This window comes from Lithobates pipiens, unplaced genomic scaffold (assembly GCF_037356315.1).
Source record: "Lithobates pipiens isolate NorthernLeopardFrog02 unplaced genomic scaffold, aLitPip1_a1.2 Scaffold_13, whole genome shotgun sequence".
Classification (NCBI taxonomy): domain Eukaryota; kingdom Metazoa; phylum Chordata; class Amphibia; order Anura; family Ranidae; genus Lithobates; species Lithobates pipiens.
In genome coordinates this window covers 360,155,522-360,178,079 of record NW_027507718.1, presented here as the reverse complement: position 1 = coordinate 360,178,079, position 22,558 = coordinate 360,155,522, and the positions used below count along the sequence as shown (strand labels likewise).

At 39.6% G+C, this 22,558-nt stretch overlaps 1 protein-coding gene across 2 annotated transcripts in view; it reads right to left on the bottom strand.

Moving 5' to 3' along the window:
- TLL1 (tolloid like 1) overlaps positions 1-22,558 on the bottom strand; it is a 217,043-nt gene that overhangs the window by 29,208 nt on the left and 165,277 nt on the right. For both annotated transcript variants that reach the window (XM_077477165.1, XM_077477166.1), the window contains exons 11-16: positions 21,329-21,445; positions 18,997-19,142; positions 14,291-14,486; positions 13,594-13,719; positions 11,809-11,969; positions 655-835 (exon numbers count right to left, since the gene is read on the bottom strand). In XM_077477165.1, the coding sequence (XP_077333291.1) occupies positions 655-835; positions 11,809-11,969; positions 13,594-13,719; positions 14,291-14,486; positions 18,997-19,142; positions 21,329-21,445 (927 nt within the window). The remainder of the gene's footprint in view (positions 1-654; positions 836-11,808; positions 11,970-13,593; positions 13,720-14,290; positions 14,487-18,996; positions 19,143-21,328; positions 21,446-22,558) is intronic.

The window sequence follows — 22,558 nt, the reverse complement described above, 5'->3', positions numbered from 1 at the left end:
ACTAGCCTCAGGTGAGACACAGGGATCAAACAAATCCTCCTACATAAGTTGCACCTGTTTATCTGCAGCTCACTCTTCTCGACATCTGTTCAAAGTCCAGAATGTATACAGCTTGTCAGATTCCAGAAAACAGGGGGCAGGGTGCTGAAGTTACACTCTGCAGAGCTCAGTGAGGATAGCTGACACACCCCCTTCACTCAGCACACAGGAACAGAGCTGAGGCTGTCACTCACAGACTGTGTGCTGTAGCTCCTTCCCCTGTCACTTTTGTCTCTTGGTGTCAGAAAAACTTTTCAGAAGAAATTCATGCAGAGGAGTGAAGAAACAGACAGAAATGAAACTTCGTGCTCTGGATTAAGCCAAGTGCACACTATAGAGATATTAATTTTATTTCTGAGGTTTACAACCACTTTTAAATAAAAAAAAATATTTTAAAAACAGCAAGAAATAAGTATCAAACACCTGTAAAAGTGTTTGTATAAAATATAGAGGAAGAGAGGTATAGTGCACAACCACCACTGAGATGCTTGTTTTTGTATTCCACACGACTCTAGAAAGATTCCAGATGAAAATACGATTGAGTGCCAAAACACACCTTGGCTAATTCTAATGCAACAGATAGAGAGGCAAACCCAAAGGAAGGCATTACCATACCTGAAAAGAAGTGTGCACGGAAGCCCTTTTTTGAAACCGTATTGTCAGACCGGAATTCGATTCTCATATTATTGTATTGTGAAGTAATGACTTCAGGCACTTCTGTTCCACAGAATTTCCCATGTAACTTGGAATCTGAAGATAATCCACTTCTTATCTCCACAAAATCGTACTTGCAGACCTGAAGACAAACGATTCAAAAGGGTTAGGAAATATATAAAACAGACCAAGGTTTCATTTGCTAGGAGGCATTTTTTTTCTAAAATGATTTACAGTTATAATCTTCCCAAATTAAAAACTATCAATTTTATATTTCAATGTTTTTATTGAAAAAATCCAGTAATAACAAAAGTAGCAGGAAAACAGAGGCCAATTCTTGGATTGTCACCATGACAAATACGTAAAATATGATTAAACAAAAATAACATGGTCACTGAATATAAGGGAACAAACAAACAATCATGGGATGTTCTCAGATAAACCTGCTGAGATTAGAAAGCCCAACAGACAATATAAGGAAGTAGTAAACGTATATCTTATCTACTAAAGAACAGTTCTAATCAATAGTCAGAATTGTAATCATGTGCAATGTGCAGGTACCAGAGTATGGCAAGGAGAGATAAGCAGGGAAGGGGGTGGAAGAGGAATAGTGGATAAGGGGTAACAGGGGACCTTCATACCAATTCCTGCGAATATCAAAGTCAAAAAACGTAATAAAGCTCTAAAAAGGACAACCCAACATATATTGGATTTAAACAACATTAAAAACAAATGGGGGGGGGGGGGGGGGGAGGAGGAGAAAAGTAGGAGAGGAAAAAAAGAATAGGAGCAGAAGGTCAGCCCAGAGCTCATTAGGAAACCAAAATGTGTTGGATCCATGGGTCCATAATTTTGTAAATTTTTTTTAAGTCATTATGGAGTATGAGTGAGTTTGTCATTAACCATCATCCAGAAAAACTATCAATTTTCAGTAGAAAAACAGCAAACATAATCACATGGTGCATATTCCTACTTTAAAATTACAAGTTTTTTTTAATACACATTGGCTTTAACGTGGATACAAGGCTTAAAAGAAACCATAACATGAGAATGATTAAAGGTTGAGGGATCCTTAAGGGTTAACTGATAATCCACCGATTTTATATAAACAAAATAAGACTTTGATGAAGTATAAAAAAAAGTATGTTCACAATCAACTGGTAAGAGTAAAGGTTTATTTTTCCATATTAGAACTTGATGTAGTCTTAGACTGGCCATACACCTATAGATTATCTGCAGATTTTCTATGGTCAGATGGAAAAAGTGGAACAGATTCCTCCATCTACGTTGAACTGTGTGAATGGAGGAATCTCCCACTCTTTCCATCTGACCATAGAAAAATCTGCAGATAATCTATAGGTCTATGCCCAGTCTTAACAGGGGAAACGCAGTGTGCCACTCCTTGTATAACAGCATGAATTAGCGAATGATTAGCAAGAGGACATTGAAAAAGAATGCACAGGGCAAACAGCTGATTCTTTGATGGTACTAAGGGCCAAGTGTAGTTCCAACTCCCAACTGTAGGAAATAAACAATATACACCACTGAAAAGGCACATGGTCAAATTCACATACTTACAGGTCAGTGTACTACTCTCCAAGGTCAATCCAGAGCTATGAGAATGACTGGAATGCTCTCAACCTCTTTGCGGCAGACACGACAAAAGCTTCAGTGGAAAAAAGGCATAAAACAGGGCATACTGATACACCACAAGGGCATTATCTGTAAGCGCGGTTGGGCTTCACATCCTGGAGACAAATTTGTCTAGTTTCTTGTCAAATCAGGAAGATAGCAAATCCACATTTGCACAGGTCCAGATGTTGTCTGCTGAAAAAAATCTGCCTGCCAGTTTTCCACACCAAAAACTACAGACCACCTTCCATCACCACCCCCTGATGATTTATGTAAAGCATAGCCGTGTCATTGTCCAGTTGAACTAAGATGAGACTGATTAGACCATTCCTTGACAAAATCCTCTGCAAAGAGATGGAGTACCGGGAAGCACTTAGGGGCAAGGAATGGTTTGTCTGGGGGTTCTAAATGTTTGTAGATAACGTAGTCAAATGAGGAAGATGGGAAAACACCTTGGTGGCCCTCTATAAAGGTCCCCAACAGAATCAAAGTTTTCAGGCATCTCTATGTAAGATTCCACTGGCAAAGGTAGCTGTAGGTATTTTAAAGCCTGTGCTCAGGGGGAGCTACAAGTTGCACCAACTGTCATAAAACCTTGTATAACTGAAGAAAAATTTCGGAATCAGAAAGGGGCTGCCATAGCTGGCAATTTCACCTCAAGCCTGTAAGAATTGCAGAGGGCATAGTCATTCCTTGCACCAAGCTCAATGTAACAGTGCAAAATAGGTCCTGATTTAGATGTAAAAATGATCACCGTTACTCCTGATCAGCCCAGGTGAGTAAACGATAAAAAGCAGCCTCGGCCTACATGTCTCCACCAAACCACACACCTTGATGTATTTTGCCCCACCGGTCTATGACTAAGCCCCAGTGTGTGGGCCGAAATGCATCAGGGTGTGGAGGCAATTTATAGTTTATTCACCTTGGTTGCTCGGGAGTATCACCAATCCTTCCTCTTCAAAATTACCAACTCCCTGGATTGGTATTAGGACAACTAAATTATTATGACATGGCTATCAGACATAAAGGGTGATAAACTATGCCTTATCCCTAAATAGTGCAGGAGAAAAATGGAGACCACCACAGGTAGTGGGACTTTATAAGCACAGTTTCAAAAACAGAAAAACATATATAAAAAGGTAGATGTCTTTTATGCAAAAAATAGATTCAAAACATTGACGATATTAACCCAACCTGCTGTATGAGCATACCCACCCTGAACAACGATACAGGTAGGGAGCCTCCAAAGTATTAACACCAGCAATTGTGCAAAAAGCAAACAAAATCACCAAAAAACAATCGAACAGGGGGATATGGCTGAAGAGGGGTGCGTAGCCTCACACTAGGTAGACAGTAGTGTGCTCAACATGGTTTGTGTTGACAATTAACAGATTATTAAACCCTGTTCAGGAATAAGCACAGACAAAAATGAGTTCAAAAATGACAATTTAAACAAATGTTCTGATAGAACTATATACTATAAAGGTAAACCTAGGTACTTACAAACAACATGAGTGGACCACAGAGAGCGAGGAACAGAACCAGTGGCAAATGAGGACTCCCCTAAACAGTTGATATGTGGATATACCTAGGTGGGCAGCGTATAAGGCCTGTATCGTATTAGGGGGGTGGGTATGCTCATATAACAAGTTGGGTTAATATGGTCAACGTTTTTCATGTGTTTTTAATCTATTTTTTGAATAAAAGACATTATCTACCTTTATATATGTTTTTCTGTTTTTGATATGGTGCCTATGAAGTCCCACTACCTGTGGTCTCCATTTTTCTCCTGGTATTAGGACAATCCTGCACCCCATGTTCTGTGACACAGGGATATGCTTTAACTTCTACTTTGAGTGGCGCCAAAAAGCAAACAGGCTGTCCTTCCCTTTAAAGGTTGTTTACCATTTGTGAGAAAAATTTAACCCCCCCTCCCAAAGAATACACAGACCATCTGAGTAAAATGTACTAGGGGGTACACTGTAGACAGAGCTCATGAACTACAAGGACTGTATCTACAGCAAAATCTGTCTCCAAGTACAGGCTGTTGGGGGTAGTGCATAGAGAGCTGCTTCAGTGTACTCTACATGAGAAGGAGCTTGGTCTGTGTGCTAGCTTTATCCCTGTGTTTATGTGCACAAGGTTCTGGTCGAGAAAGATGATCGGAAAATTAACTGGCGATTCAGGCATAAGCAGCACCTGGCCGCCAGAACAAATAAAATTGCACAGCCTGAGATTTAAAATAGGAGAGTTCTACTATTCCCTGAATATAATGCCCAGCATGTTTAGCCTCCATTAAGCAACGTCTCCAAAGCTTAGATCTGTGCAGAAAAGGACAGAAATTCTATCCCCCTCATACATTGACCTGCACTATTGTGGCAAGGACTGAACATACATTCAGCCTCATGCCTTCAAGTGTACTGGCCTGGTCTGAAAAGCAGAACTGCATGCCAACAGGACTGTCACAATGGGAACACTAATATACTTAATTGGCTGGGTAAACCTGTGCTTATTGGCTAACTGGATATACATTCGGAATTTCCATTATCTGCCCTAAATCCACCAGGGAATGTCGATAGTAGAAAAACATTCCAATTCAAGCAAAAACATAGCAGAAAAGAAGAAAACATCCATCCCTAGGAACAGCCAGCAAGACTGAGCAGGATTGGTGCAGAGGGGCCATAGCCCATTGGGGTTGGTCTCCAGTTTGTGTGCCTAGTATTCACCCTGGGTCACCTATTATGAAGCTGTGTCCCTAAATGGACAATAGAGAAAAACTGTTTTTATATCCTTTTTTCTAATCTCATGAATCCTAGTTGCTGTTTACATGCATACATTCAGCAGCCATGGCACGTCATTGTTCAGGGTGGGATGCTATGCAATGAATGTCGGCATGGCCACATATCAGCACACAGAGGAGGCAGCTCACAGATCATTACCCAAAATCTAAACTTTAATAATATGTATCCTTGTACAGCTCTGCATCCAGAGAGTTAACTTCCAAAATTTTAAATCTTTAAAGAAAAGTACATTTTAAAGACTGTCAACAATATGTCCATGTGTGAATTATTTTTCCATTACATAATCTGATGGTTTTGATAGAAAGTGTTTTATGCAGGAATTTTCTAAGCTTCTTATGATGAAATGTAAATTGCTTCAGAAAATACACCAATTGTTTGCAGCAATGTTGCCATTCCCTCTAGTCACAACTTTGCTTAAGAAAATTTATTTGAGGCTCACTGTGTGTTATTAATTTAAGGTCTATAAATCACAGTTGATTACTGAAAAAACAGAAGGAAGAAAAAAAAAATTAAAAAAAGCCAAAAAAAATCCTGGCTAAAGTTGCTACCTTCCTGTGGCTTCCATTAAAATGATTTGTTGTAATGTTTCTTCATTTATTACTGCTGTGTGAACACAGCTTCTGTCGTTCCAAAAAATTGGGCCAATACTTGAAGCCAAGTGTAACTCTGCTGACCGGGGAAAGTAACATGATACTAATCCAATTAAGAATTGTGTGAACCATATTATGTGTGATTTTATGTGCTACCCTGCTATGTGAAAAAAAATGCGTTAGTGAGACCCCAGGCTACAAGTGTGAATGTCTATAAATTATCTATTGCAGGTTCATTAAAGGACCAAAATAAACCTAAGATAGAAGATGGCCTTTATAAAGATGCTTAAAATTTGTTGTTTTTTAAATTTAATTTGGGACTACGATCTGATTTTTGGAGACTTGTCCATGGCTTTCACAGAGCAGACTTTCTGAAATGCATTGCACTAGGAATGTGAAAGGGATAATCTGGATGGTTGCTATGTTTAATTCAGACTGCTTGATTTAATAGGATTTTTGTACTTCCCAAAAAAAAAAAAATGCAGTTCTTGGAGCTCATTAAGAGACACAGTATTCAGAGAGACCTGGGTATATTGTCATCTACAAGATGATCTGGACAATGGCAAACAAAAACCAGTGACCAGCTAGTATAAACCTTCCTGCTCCCAGCATGCCTGTGTTTGAAGCAAAACAATACTAGAAGTAAGAAGGGTAGGACCTGTGTCCCTACAAGAAATTGACTTTGTGGAAAGTACAAAAAGAAAATAAAAAATAAAAAAGCAATAAACAAGAAATTCTAATTTATTGTTTATTGAAGGACACAGGATTCAGAGACAATTAGGATGTTCAAAAGCAGTTCAACTGAGGGGTGGGCAACAGTAGCAAAACACATACAGGCTCACATAACAAAATCAAAGAAACTGGGGGCTCCCAGCAGCTCATGACGCTGCCCGAAAGAACAAAGCTCTGCTCAGATGAGGCCTGAACATCCACCTTGTAAAAAATTGAAGAATATGAACAGAAAACCAGGTAGCAGCCTTGAAAATCTTTTGAGATGGTAGTCCGATGCCAAAAAGCCCAAAAGATGCTCATAGATCTAGTAGAGAATGGTCAAATTTAATGAACATCAGCTTTCACACGGAGGCGCTTTAAGGAGCTATAGCGCTAAAAATAGCAGCTGAATATTGCCTGTAAAGAGCCTCTCCTCTCACTCCAGTGTGAAAGCCAGAGTGCTTTCTCACTTGAACGGTGCGCTTGCAGGACGGTAAAAAAAAAGTCCTGCAAGCAGCATCTTTGCAGCGCTGTAGGAGTGGTGTATACACCGCTCCTCAAGTGCCCCTGCCCATTGAAATCAATGGTCAGCGCTACTGCGGCGCTTTTTTTTTCGGCCACGCTATGATTCTAGCATTAATTTTGTTACCGCCCATTCAAGTGAAGTCCATCTGATTACTCAAATCATTAAGGAACATCTTCTGGTACTTTATGCGCATAAAGAAAATTATGTTTATATCTGTATATATTTGGAAATGATCAGTGTATACGTTTACCATAATTGGTTAAGGGCTTTCCTCTTCCTATTTGTCATTTTAATTATTGGGTTCCGCTTCCTTAATTGGTTGGGAAGTAGATGCTGGAATCCATAAAAGTTGTGATCATTTTGTGTTTTATTATGCCATTATTAAGGCCACAGTGGTCAAAATGCTTTAGCATTATTTTACTGAATATACTTGTGTAGCCAATAAAGATTTTCAACGTTTGAGTCCACCAAGTTGCCCGCTTATATCTATCAACATTAAAAGTATTGAGGGATTGCACATCCCAGCCATGAGCACCAATGTTCAGCCTTGGATAGCATTACTAGAAGCTTGGGTATTGTATTCAGTGATTGTATTTGTGGTTGAACTGGGTTTCTTACTTGTGTTTCACCTTGGAGGCTAAAGCCTGGGAGAAGCAAGAAACTCTAGGTCTTGGAAGAGATTGGAATTTTCACAGCTTGAACCCTAACCTTGAAGTCTTGATTGGTGAAAACATTATCTTCAGCAAAATGAAAAAAAATGCTAGTAAAAACGGTCAAATCTTTCTCAGTAGATAGGAGTCCTCCCTGGACACGCAAAAAAATTGGGGCATGTTGGCAGTGAGAGGTGTTATAAAGGCAGGTCACTGTCTTTTGCATTTGCAGAATCCTTCTGTAGGTAGCAGCATAACCCTATTTTCTCTGACTCGTGTCCTTCAATGAATGAGAAAGATTTTTTTTTTCTGAAAGACTACTTAACCCTTGATCTCAGAGAAAGAATGTTTGGACAAAACAATATGTCCTGGCCAAAAGACCAACCAGTGAACAACTAGATATTGAAGTAGAAAAGAGAAAGCGTAAATTGATAATGCAACGGCCCTCAGTAGCAAATGGGGAGAGGAAAGGAAGGAAGCTAGACCTTCCATCTCACACCTATGGTTGTTAACGGGGTTGATAGCAACATTACAAGTTGTCAGATTATATAAACGAATACCCAGTGTGATGGAGAAAGGGAATCTTTCTTCCAGTAAATACTTCCCATAAGGATTTAATGAATTACAATTTTCAACTGAGGGGAACTCTGCAGCCAGGTAACATAGATCTTTCTGGGAAATACAGAACAAAATGGATAAGTCCTTTTAAGCAAAAGACATTGCATTTGTGACCAGAACACTCACTGTAAAAGAAAGGAAACATTAGATACAGTAAAAAAAAAAATTGAGTCCTGTAAGACCACAGACAGCCTCTGCTCCCAATTTGACATCTGTGTGGGTTCCCAATCTCTAAAATTATCTGTTCTTACACTGTCCGTGAAGCCACTACATCCCAATCGACACGAATAGGACTGTCTGCACGTGGATGCAAGAAACACCTGTATATCCCATGCAGGCCCTCACTTGCATGTACACGCAAGTACACCTGTGTGAACGAGGGCTTAGAAGCCATAACAACTTAAGCGTGGTTCCTCAGACATTTTACCCGCCATTTCCATGGCTTGGATAGGTCCCTTTTAAATGGTATGATCCATTGTAGCATGGTTTCAGAAACATGTTGCAGGAAACAAGGGGACAGAAAGTAGTTCCAGTTACATCAAACTGAGACCTCAATAGGGTGCCAATTGTCTAATCACTAACAGTAGACACGCCAGAAACTTGTATGGTGGTATGTCTGTTAGGGCGAAGAACTGAAGGATTCACAGAAGGCAGGAAACATTAATAAAAACATTACCTATCTAAAAGGAAAAAGCTTCATCACATCAGTAGTAGGAAGTCACGATTGCATGGGATGTTTCCATTCCTTATAGGAGGAAAGATTCAAATACTGAGAGTATAGGGAAAGTCTTTGTGGCAGTGCAAGTTCTAAAAGATCTTATACCATTTACAACATGTTCATCCACTAGATGCATAGTGGAGTGTACTGAATCAATCAGATTGAAAACAACAGCTTGCATATTTGTGTTGTATGGTACCTGCTCAAAAACATTAGATGGTGTTATTAGATGGTCGGTGGTAACCGCTCTAAAACGCAGAGATTGTGATAAGAGCCTCAGGCACTCAGATAAAAGCCTAGTATGGTCTGAAGTAGACTCTGCCATAGGAGGTGCCAGAGCATGAGCAAAGCTTTTGTGAGCTGATTTCTGGGTTGTGGGCAGAATGACAAAATTTCAGAAGTGGATATAAGAGGCCTAGAAGACACAGTACAGTTCTCAGGCTCAGACAGCAGGGCTATAAAAGTTGCTGATGAGGATGACCGTATAGAAATAGGAGTCCCAGGGTCCAGATTACAGGTGTTGATACCTTCTAAGAAGTTAGGTTAATTGCCCCCTGAAATAGAGGGCACACCCATTGCAGCAGCACTGTTCTTTGAACTCCTTTTAAAAAGATATGTTGCAGTGCTCATCAGTAAACAACAAGACCAAAGCAAGAGAGATCTCTCATACTTACAAACCAAACCAAGCCAGCTTGTACTGATGAGGGTCATAAATGTGCAGAAGCGATCAAGTCACTGTAGGCAGGCAGCAGAAAAATCAGCGACTGGGTGATTCATGTCTTGCAGTGGAAAAATATCAGAGACCGGGTGATTCATGACTTTAAAGCAGCAGTATAAGCAGAGGAAAGATGCTTCATCTAAAAAGCATAACTGTGAAAGGAGCGTGTGCGCACAACAGTACACCTTGTGGGTAATATAAATCAAAACTGCAGTTAGGCTACATTCACACCAGCGATTTAGGCCTGTGCAAACTGCTCCTTGTGTGTGTCCAGCAGCGATCCCCATAGGTAATCGCTGGCTGTGTGGACAGCCGCGAATAGCCTCAGCTGCCAGCAACCTATCATTATAGTGAACAGAGTGAGAGGTTGCACCTAGCCGCAGCCAGCCACAGCAGGAATCAGAAGATTCCTGCAGCTGAAATTTACACTGGCCTAAATCGCATGTGTAAATGTAGCCTTACTGCAGCCCGACCAGCCATATACACTAAATGAGTTAAAAGACTGGGGCACGCTAAAAGGCTATGCCATGACCCCAGGACTGGAATGCACTCTTGAGTTACTAATACAGTATACAAAGGATTGAAAAGTACCTGAGTTCATTACCCAAGGGTCTCAAATCACTTAATCAATCATAGACTCACTCTGAGTGAGACTGCAGAGGCTGGGTCACAACAGGACCTGTGCCAATGCTCTGGACATGGAGAGCACACTTTGGCTAACACAGTGCACAAGAGTATGGAAAGCGCCACAATGCAGAGCACAGTGTCTAAATATGACCTACCAGGTTATCTTTGGTACTGTCAGAGGCTTATTAACAGAACCATCATAAATTGGGTCACACCAGAGGCTGTGTCATGGCTCTGGACCTGGAAAGTGCTCTATCACTAACAGTAAACCAATGTTTAAAAAGCATCACAATAAAGAGCCTAGTTTCTGCCGGTCATTTTCTAGACTAGCTCTACAATCTTTGGTCTAGCAGTGTCTAGGTACAGCGTCCAAAGCTTTTGCAGAGGATGCACTGGTCTAAAAAGCTGCTGTATAGAGACCAGCTGAAGCAGCATATTGGTACTTGACTTTAGAAAAAAGAAACAGATGGAATACAGAGCATGTTGATAGAAGAGTAAAAGTTTGTAGAAACAATCTAGAGTTTTCCTCAGCAGAGCTGATGAAGAAGCATCCAACAACCTAAGATACTAGCAAGAAACTGAAGCATGGGAGTTAGGGATGGGGTTATACACAGGCCGGCCTTTAATTTATTTTTTTCTGTTTGCCAGTGTCCAACTCGTGAATGAAGATGCATATAACTCACATGCCTAAGAAATACAAAATTCCTATGTCCTTCTATGGACTATAAAGAAAACTTTGTTCAGACAAAAAAATAAAGCCGTTATGACAAGCAACCGTAGAGCATCAAATACTACACATATACTAAACCTTTTAGGCAAAGGGGGCAGGAGTGGACTCATTTATAAACAGGATATGCTCCTTTATCCCTTTGGTAACACCAACTCCAGTTCTGCTATTTTCTACAAGAAAGCTGTTGCCCTGTCAGCTTACCATACATGGTGCTGTACGACAGACACTGAATAGCTGCTTAAAAGGAAATGTCACCAAATGTCTGCGGTCCACAAAGTGTTAAACTAAAAAAACTTCAATATTAAAGCACCTTTCAGAAATAAAGTCAGACTACTGGAATCCTGCTCCAATATTAAAATATAATTCACCTGTGTTTTACTTCACTTTGACAGTGTTGAAATAAACGTCTTTGGGGAAAAGATTTCAATGTAGATAAAGGATTCTTCTCATTTTCCATTACAGAAAATATTTGGGTATATGAGTATTTATGTATGTAATTTTTCCCAAGTTCATTCCTGGTATTTAAAGTGTGTGGGCAGGCTGGTTGTGCTGAAGTTGATTAAATCGGTTGACTTCAATACAACCAGCCTGTTGTGATGTGATCACCTTTGGTGGCTATAGTGCCACAAGAGGGATTCTCTCATCAAACACTGGACACCACTTCCATGGTGGAAGGAAAGAAAATTGCATACTCTATGGATGGCTTACGACTGTTCAAAAAGCCATAAAGGCTTCTCCTGAGAAATGTCTGAAAAGGTAAGAAATAAAACCGATGGACAGAAGCAAATACTTACTTCATTACCCTCTAATTCAAAGTAATCAAACTTCACTGATATCCTGTACTGAGAAGGAGCAACAACTTGCCAGACACAGTTCTTGTTTGGTGGATATTCTTTGGGCCAGGCCGGAGTGGTTATCGTTCCATTCAGCTTGGTTAACAGCCCTCCACATGCAGCTGAAATGACAGAATACACATTGTCTGAAAACATAGCCTTGAACTTACAACCATGTAAACTAAAGCTGCTTTTGTTTAGGCAAGAATGACTACTTATGGCCATTAATGTCTGTGCATCAAATTTTTTACGACAGAGCATATTTACTGAAGCAAGCACCTTCCTGGGTACTGCAGAGATTTTCTCTGAATATATCACATGCTTTCTGGTTCCCTGTGGTCACATGCAGTATATGTATACATGGGTATTAAATGGTTATCATAGCAATGAGCCTTAGGACATTTGGCTAGTAAATAAGAGGTGATTGAGAACTGTCCTATATCTAGACTGATAAAATGTACCAAAATCAAGTCTCTTACACTGCTTTGAACCTGTCTGCTATTACATGGTATAAAGCTGTAATGGTAGGTGTTTTACTACATCATGAGTTTACTCACATTCAAGAGAAACAAACTGCTGACTTCCTTCTACCAACATACCTATTCCCTGGATGTTGCCAGGTTCAATATGTAAGCCCTTGTACACACGGTCGGACATTCCGGCAACCAAATCAGACAGATTTTGTCCGACGGATTTTGTCCAAAACTGTTGCATACACACAGTCGGACAAAGTTGTCGGAAAATCCGATTGTACATAACGTGATGACGTTATTTCGTTAGGGCAGGACTACGTTCAGGCTAGTAGCCAATAGCTTTGGTCTAGGAATTTGATCTGAGCATGCGTGGCACTTGTCCGTCGGAGTAGGCTACACATGATCGGAGTATGTCCGACCGGAGCATTTTTGTCGGAAAATTTTACCGGAAAGTATGAAAAGTTGGTCCGTCGGATATTCCGACGGAAACAGTCCGATGGAGACCACAGTCGGAATATCCAACAAAACGGTCCGATAGGACACATTCCGTCGGAATCTCCAACCGTGTGTACAAGGGCTACTAGTCACCAACTTGTAACAAGTATAAAAATCAGTCAGAGAAGTGTCAAAATCCTCATCTGCATACTTGTTTCAGATATAGGGGCAGGTTGACTGTCAAGGCTCAGCAATTACAGCATCTATGTTTCTCCCATGACAAGTTACTTTTAAAAAACATTAATAGGAATAAGCCTTTTCTTCTTTGCAGGTTGTACAAGAATATTTCTGACCATTTCCCCCCTTATGCTTTCTATTTTTCCTCAAGCTTTCTCAAGCTGTATGCTAGGCCATTCCAAACAAAAAAAAAATGCATATTTGGTTAGACAAGACTTCAGGATGCTTAGGGGTGTCTGTGTTTAGCTCACATAATTCTTCCTCTGGCACCTTGTGTAAACGTCAGATAGGCATTGACGGTGTCATTTGATGTGTACAATCCATGTTACATAAATTTTGTGAGCAAACTCATCTCTCATTACACAAACTGGGATCTTACAGGACTTTCTTCCATCTATGTCAGGATGCTAAGCAAACCATGGTTTATGGTAGAACTTTGGACAAAGGAAGGAGGGTTGGACCTGACAAAGGATGTAACTCCTTCCCCATCCAAAACAAAAAATGTTGGCTTGAACGCCACTGTAAATCGTTTTCAAATTTGAACAAACAAAGAATGCTGGGTTCACAGTGCTAGCTTTATACATCACTGATGAAATGTTACCTTCACAGCTCTTCTTGTCAGGACCAAGCTCATAGCCAGGATCACAGGAACATTTATAACTTCCAAGAGTGTTAATACAGCGCTGTTCGCAGCCACCATTGTCTGGTTTGGCACATTCATCTTCCTCTGTATAGAAGAAAATATATGTAAAAAAGTACAGTGATTTCCATTAGTCTTAACAAAATATTAACAGAAATATAAAGTAATAAATAACAATGTATAATGTAATCCCACTCAGGGTCATATGAAGGATTTTTAGTTCTCCGGGAGACTAAATTAAACATTGTCCTGAACATTAGGCAACATTCAAAAACAGATTAGCAGAATCCCTAAATCCCGACATATTCGTTCAATAATGAAAATTGGAGTATTGTGTGGCATGTTTTAAGAATACAAAAAAAATCTAAACTGCAGATAGTGTTTGTCAAGATAAAACACAGCTGCTTTGTTAAAAGAAATTGTAGAGGTTTTATGCAAAGAAGAAAAAGCACAAAGATTGCATCCTGACGTATTTTGGCTCACTGAACACTTCTGATTTCAGTGTTGAAGTTGAAGAGCACTGTGTAGGTTTTACACTGCAATGGACAATTTATTGTTCTTTAACTGTATGTCATAAAGGAAACGTTGGAAAAAAATAAAGGCAATAAAGTCAATAAAATATACACAGGCAAGTCATACTTTAGGAAGCATAAATCACCTTTTAGGAAATTAGCAGCAAAACCGGCTTTGTTTACAGTTGCATCTGAGACAAACTTCATCCACAGGGTATTAGAGGTAGATCTGATATCATCTGGTTTATCATAGCCACAGAAATGTCCAATCAGGGGGCTGTTCTCATTATTCCCATCTCGTACTTCCAGGTAATCATAAGCACAAGTGTCATGACGCTCTATCTGTAAATGAAACCATAAACCGGGCGATTACTTAAAACCATGTACAGTAAAAGTTTATGTTATCTCTAATACTTATTTTGATAACATTTTGACAGGCAATAAGAAATTAGAGCCAAAAGCCATCATTAGAAAATTAAATATATTACATGAAAGTTATATCACACAAAGGGTGCCTCTATGGTCTTACTTCAGCAGATACCTTAATTTTACTTGGAAAACAACATTAACCAGTTCCCGACTGGCGCACGCCGATGTACGTCGGTAGAATGGCACGGGCAGGCATATTGGCGTACAGGTACATCCATTTTTATATGCTGCCCTGCCATCGCGTGCACACCGCCGGCAGCGCGCTCGAATGCCGGTCAGGAACCCCATGAGTCCGGTCGCGGTCACAATAAAAAAAATTAAATAAATAAATAAAAATCGCTAATTGCCGCCATTACTAGTAAAAAAAAATGATTAATAAAAATGCCATAAAACTATCCCCCATTTTGTAAACGCTATAACTTTTGCGCAAACCAATCAATAATCGCTTATTGCAATTTTTTTTACCAAAAATATGTAGAAGAATACATATTGGCCTAAACTGAGGGGAAAAAAATGTTTTTTTTTATATATTTTTGGGGGATATTTATTATAACAAAAAGTAAAAAATAATGCGTTTTTTTCAAAATTGTCTTTTTGTTTATAGCGCAAAAAATAAAAAAAACGCAGGGGTGATCAAATACCACCAAAAGAAAGCTCTATTTGTGGGAAAAAAAGGACGTCAAATTTGTTTGGGAGCCACGTCGCACGACCGCGGAATTGTCAGTTAAAGCGATGCAGTGCCGAATAGCAAAAAGTGGTCTGGTCATTGGCCTGCAAAATGGTCCGGTCTGAAAGTGGTAAAATGGATAATTTTCATTTAGATTTTGTTTTTTGAATTGATTATTTTCCAACTGTTGTATAAAGCTGAATTCAGGGTATGGCAATTTTTGCATAGCTGCATTGGTACAGCTTGGACCAATGTAAATATGCATGTGTCATATCTGGCTGTGGAAGCTGAAAATCACTAATGGGCACAGCAGCTACAGTGACTGCCTTTTGCAATCCGGGTCTGACACCGAGCAGCTTGCTCTGCTTTGAACACTGCATTTTCTCAATGATTGGATGAGGTGAAGAGGCAAGGTGGTGACGTCACAATCTCCACCTAATAAGATAATGCTTTGCATTCATTAGGAAAATTCAAAGGGTTTTCTGAATGACACCCATGCTAGGTGAATGACCCCCCGTGTTTACCAAGCAGCGGGGCAGCTGCTCAGCAAGGGGCTTGGAATCTTGCAGCAATCACTGTAGTAATGGTGCCCACTACAGAGATTTACAGTTTCCACATGGATCTGTCGGCTATGGAACATGCATACTTACAGGCTGGATCAACGCAATTATGCAAAAAAGTCCATAACCAGAATTCAGCATTTATACAACCAGATGTGGATAATCATTTTAGTGTTCCCAGAACAGCTGGTGAAGGTGCCAAAGCAATACAAAGTTGGATTTTGCAAATGTGCAAGTATTATAAATAGTCAGCCTCAGCACATTTTGTAACACATGCATGTGTGCCCCAGTGCACTTAAGAATCCATAGATCATTTTTCCTCCTCTTAGGCTAGGCTTGTATACAATGCTTTAAAACTTAAAAGGAAACTAGTAAAGAGAAACATGCAGGCCGCCACAATATTGAGCTCTCCTTCAGAAAATACTAGCTGACTGGCAGTTATTCTGAACCTCATTTACTTGTTGACCTACAACAAGTATACAAGTCAAAACTTCTGACTTTTCTCTAACTTTCCTGATCTGTATATTTGTTCCAGGTCAGTGACTCAGGAAGCACTGAAGCCAAAGCTTTAGTATACCAGCCATACAGCATTTCCCTAGAAAGAGGTAAAAAAATGGCAGCTCATGTGTTTGTATCTTGACCAGTTTACTTTAATGGCTATCTGCTTTATGCAATATTGGGTACATTCACTTGCAAAACGTTCCAGGCAAGGTTCTGGATCATTTCTACTACTGTAGTAATGCAGACCTAAATCCTAGTGAACCTGCCCTCTGTCAGCATCATCCTCGCACTGCAGCACAACTGATTGGCTCACGTACTGCTCCCCCCCCCCCCCCCCTCAATGGGAGCCATTTTAAAGGGACTGCAAGATTCTGACTTCAAGTCAAATTCAGGTTTTAATATTGCTTGCATCGAAAAATATACATATGATGTTTAAACAAATAAAAAGCTGCAAAAATGTCTCTTATGTCTGCAAAGTGCAGAATATAGGGATCCTAGAGAAATATAGTTTTCACCACATCCCAAAGTAAATATGTAGGAATACAGAAAAAGTGTTACAGGACTTACTAGGTACCCTCTCTCAACAAATCACCCAACAGAACATACAGTATGTTAAAAAAAAAAACTATTTTATTATCAGAAATGTTTTAACATCCACAAAATTTTTAAAAAAATGTACATCTTAAAAGCAACCACCATTAACCACTTGCAGACCGGACCATTTTGCTGGTCAAAGACCAGACCACTTTTTGTGATTCGGCACTGCGTCGCTTTAACTGACAATTGCGCGGTCGTGCTACGTGACTCCCAAACAAAATCTACGTCCTTTTTTTCCCACAAATAGAGCTTTCTTTTGGTGGTATTTGATCACCCCTGCGGTTTTTATTTTTTGCGCTATAAACAAAAATAGAGCGACAATTTTGAAAAAAACGCATTATTTTTTACTTTGTTATAATAAATATCCCCCAAAAATATATAAAAAAACATTTTTTTCCCTCAGTTTAGGCCGATACGTATTCTTCTACATATTTTTGGTAAAAAAAAAAAAATCGCAATAAGCGATTATTGATTGGTTTGCGCAAAAGTTATAGCATTTACAAAATAGGGATAGTTTTATAGCATTTTTGTTAATAATTTTTTATTATTATTTTTTTTACTAGTAAATGGAGGCGATCAGCGATTTTTATTATGACTGCGACATTGTGGGGGGACCCATCGGACATTTTTGGGACCATTGTCATTTATACAGTAATCACTGCTATATAAATGCAGTGATTCCTGCGTAAATGACACTGGCAGTGAAGGGGTTAACCAGTGGGTGGCAGTGTAGGGGTTAAGTGTTCCTAGGGGTGTGTTACTAACTGTGGGGGGGTTGGGCTTTCATTTAGTGAACACTGATCTCTGCTCCAATCACATGGAGCAGAGATCAGCGTCACTAGTTGCTAGGCAAAATGGAGAAATGCTGTTTACTCGGCATTTCCTCCATTCGGACGCTCCGTGAGACGATCGCAGGGATGCCCGCGGTGATCGAGTCTGCGGGTCCCGCGACCAGACTCACGGGGGTCCCGACCAGCGCGGGAGCGCGCCGCTGCCGGCGTGCTCCCGATGGCAGGGCAGCATTGAATATTGGACGTACCTGTACGCCAATATGCCTGCCCGTGCCATTCTGTCGACGTACATCGTCGTGCGCTGGTCGGGAAGTGGTTAAACACTTCTTCATACACCTTTAAAGAAGAAATAAATCCAGATATTAACTAGTTAAGCCACCATACAACATTCAAATCTCAAATCATATAATAGATGGACAGCAGTTGTTGATCAAAAAAATAATAGGTGTGGCTTTACTCAACATGTTTCACATACAGCTTCTTCAGGAGTAGGGACAGAAAAACATTGCTAATTTAATGTTCAACGCATTTGAAAAAACATTTGTGATGATAAAAAAAATTTTTTTTAAACATATGTTCTGTTGTGTGATTTGTTAAGATATTTAACACACATTTGCATATAAAAGAAAACCACGTCCTTAAAATATGGCAAGAAATCAAAATAATGACCCAATGACATCATATAAATAGTGCACAATCATTTGGCAATAAAAATGCTGACATAAATTTTTTTTTAAATTGGAATTCATCTTTAGATACATTTTCTTCACAAAGGTATCCTATAAAGCCTCAATGCAAGAAAACTGGAAATACAGTAAATTAAATAATGTGACTGTGCTGCCTTCATTCCACTTATGTTAAGATTGTGTAAAAATTGAGCAGCTAAAGGGCATCACAAAATTATAAACTGCGTTATTAAATATAGGTGTAGATTAGGGGTATCATTTATATAAAAGATAGTGGCTGTGAAATGTAACACGTGTGCATACCATTTGTTTTGTTTTGGTTTTTAGAAAAAGATGGATTACCGGTAAATGTTGTTTTATTTAATGGTGCTGGGTTATGGCTTGGTTTAAAATAATTAAGAGACTGTGAAAAGAGTCTATTGTCATGGCTTTAAACTGGTTTAATTTAAATAGAACCAATACGCTTATATTCATTTAATCCTCTTGAAAATGTATGCATAGAAAAGGAGTCTAGCCTGGAGGTTGGTCTGTCAATGACAATTTGTTCACTGCAGTCTGGATTAGAGATTTCTGAAAGCAATATAATTTATCCTAACACCAGTTTAGGTCAGATAATGTTACCTCAAATGCCTGGAAGGTTAATCCGACATTGTAATTTTCAGCTACTGTTATTTTCCATATACATTCCTTGGATGGCCTGTAGTCATCTGGATAATTGGGGGACTGAATCTGGCCAGAATCTTTGTGAATTTCTCCTCCACAAATAGCTGAAAAACAAAATGGGGTAAATAAAAAAAAAAAGTAAGAAGGAAAAAAAAAAAAAATGGGAAAAAAAAATAGATTTGACAAAGGTGCAGTTATCATGAACATCGTGCCTTGACATGTTCCACATTTTGTCATGTTACAACCAAAAATGTAAAATATATTTTATTGGGATTTTATGCGCTAGACCAGCACAAAGTGGCACATAATTATGGAAGTGGAAGGAAAATTAAATATCCAAAAAGTGTGGCATGCATTTGTAGAACCACCTTTCGCTGCAATTACAGCTGCAAGTCTTTTTGGGTAGGTTTCTACTAGCTTTGCACATTGAGTACATTTTTGTACCATTCTTCTTTGCAAAAATAGCTCAACCTCTGTCACTTTGGATGGAAAGCGTCTGTGAACAGCAATTTTTAGGTCTTGCCACAGATTCTCAATTGGATTTTGGTCTGGACTTTGACTGGGCCATTCTAACACATGAATGTGCTTTGATCTAAACGATTCCATTGCAGCTCTGGCTGCATGTTTAGAGTCGTCGTCCTCCTGGAAGGTGAACCTCCGCCTCAAGTCTTTTGCAGACTCACAGGTTTTCTTCTAAGATTGCCCAGTATTTGGCTCCATCCACCTTTCCATCAACTCCACCAGCTTTCCTGTCCCTGCTAAAGAAAAGCATTCCCCCACCCCCAACATGATGCTGCCACCACCATGTTTCACGGTGGTGATGGTGTATTCTGGGTGATGTGCAGTGTTAGTTTTCTGCCCCATAGTGTTTTGCTTTTAAACCAAAAAGTTAAATTTTGGTCTCATCTGAACAGAGCACCTTCCTCCACATGTGTTCCCTACATGGCATCCCAAAAACTGCAGACTGGACTTTTTATGGCTCTTTCAACAATGGCTTTCTTGCCACTCTTTCATAAAGGCCAGATTTGTGGAGTGCACAACTAATAGTTTTCCTGTGGACAGATTCTCCCACCTGAGCTGTGCATCTCTGCAGCACCTCCAGAGTTACTATGGGCCTCTTGGCTGCTTCTCCGATTAATGCTCTCGTTGCCAGCCTGACAGTTTAGGTGGACGGCCATGTCTTGGTGGGTTTGCAGTTGTGCTCTACTCTTTCCATTTTCAAAAGATGGATTGAACAGTGCTCCGTGAGATGTTCAAAGCTTGGGATATTTGTTTTACAACCTAACCCTGCTTTAAACGTCTCCACAACTTTATAACTGATCTGTCTGGTGTGTTTCTTGGCCTTCTTGATGCAATTTGTTCACTAAGGTTCTCTAACAAACCTCTGAGGGCTTCACAGAACAGCTTTATTTATACTGAGATTACATTACACACAGGTGGACTCCATTTACTAATTAGGTGACTTCTGAAGGCAATTAGTTCCGCTATCAGAGTAAAGGGGGCTGAATACAAAAGCATGCCACACTTTTCAGATATTTGTAAACCTTTTTGAAAACCATTAATTATGAATTGGAAGGTAAATAATAATGTGTTACTTTGTGTTGGGCCATTACATAAAATCCCAATAAAATACATTTACGTTTTTGGTTGAAACATGACAAAATTTCGACTATTTCAAGGGTATGAATACTTTTTCAAGGCACTGTATGATGGATAGACTCAGTTTTTTTATTTTGATCATTATCTCAGATTATGAGATGCAATAAATAGCCAATTTGTAATTCTGTTAAGATGGCATTAAGGTTATTAATGTATGTACATGTAACACACAGGTAACTGCAAAGCATTATTTGAACTACCCCATTTTAGTCTGGGATAAAGTAGATGAGTTTTTTTTTTGTTGTTGTTGCTGTCTCTAGTCTGTTGGAGAGACACCCCTTTTCTTCCTGTCCTAGAGACGCAGCAGGAAGTGAGTAAATCTGTACAAAATTAGGTAAATTCCATCTTTAGAAAGTAGCAACCAGGACACGTCCCTTCAAAAGATTTACCATTATTCTTGGTTTGGTGACAACAGAAACAATTTGCATTTCCCATCACTTTCTGTCTTTGGGACAATGGTCACTAGGACGAACAGACAGGAAGTAATCAACCCAGTAGGACACAAGAAGCAATATGCGATGAACTTCCGATATTCTAGCCAAAACTAAGAACAATTTTTGGCTATATATACACTTTTCCTCCAAGACAAAAAAATCGTACTGCCCAAGTCACCCTGTACACATTATCTCACCTTCATAAACTGCAGCAAATCCTTTTCCAACCCAGTTGCTGCTGCTTCGAAACTCAATCCACATTCTGCTGTCTGTTGTTGTCAGGACCTCTGGCAGTTTATCGCCACAAAACCTGCCTAAAATTAAGCATATACTCTAGTTTAGAAAAATTAACATGTTAAATGACTAAAGGATGCATGGTATTCTAAAAAAACAAACAAAAAAAACAAAAACACATCAGGTTGGAGGCTAAGGGCCGGTTCACACTGCAGGCGATGCGAGGCGACACTGTCTTGCCTCGCCGCGACCTGCCGCGACCTCAGCGGCAACTTGCAGATGACTTCTGTATAGAAGTCAAAGCAAGTCGCCCCGAGGTCGCCCGAAAGTAGTACAGGAACCTTTTTTCTGAGTCGGAGCGACTCGAGTCGCTCCTCTCAGAACGGTTCCATTGTACAGAACGGGGGCGACTTGTCAGATCGAGGCGAGGCAAGTCGCGTCGCCTCGCATCGCCCGCAGTGTGAACCGGCTCTAAAATGTACGATATTTAGATCACAAATGGGTTTGTAGTCTCACCTCATTTTTGCATGAGTTCATGTACACATTCAGAAATAGGACATTTGATTTTGCTGAGATATTAGAAATTTTAATAGACATAAAACAAAAAAACTACAGAGCCCAAGTCCAAGAAAAGAACAAATCCCCCATCATATTTTATATGATCAGATCCCCCGGAGAAAGACATGTGATCACCCTGTGTCATCACGCATAGGGGAGGGGCCAGGACGGTGGAGGCTCTGAGCTAGCTGCCAATTTACAAAATCCTCCAAACCATTTGGAGAGGTTTTAACATTGCATATTTTCTATACCCTGGTGCGCTGTAAGCTCCCATAAAGCATGTGTACCCTGATGTTTACCTACAATAAATTTCTAGATTTAAATGACAATGCACTATCTGGCCTCTTTTGTATTTTAAATTGAGGATATCATCTTTGGATTACACCTAGGGGAACCTGTAAATCCTGCTAATTAAAGCCCAGAGGTGGTTCAGCTCTGCTGTTATGGCTCAAACTTAATTGTGCGGTGACACAATTGGAGGTGGGGGTAGCGCATATGAGAATATATATTTTACACACATATACATTATACATTTTATATATATATATATATATATATATATATATATATATATATATATATATATATATATATATATATATATAAACACAGTGCCTTGCGAAAGTATTCTGCCC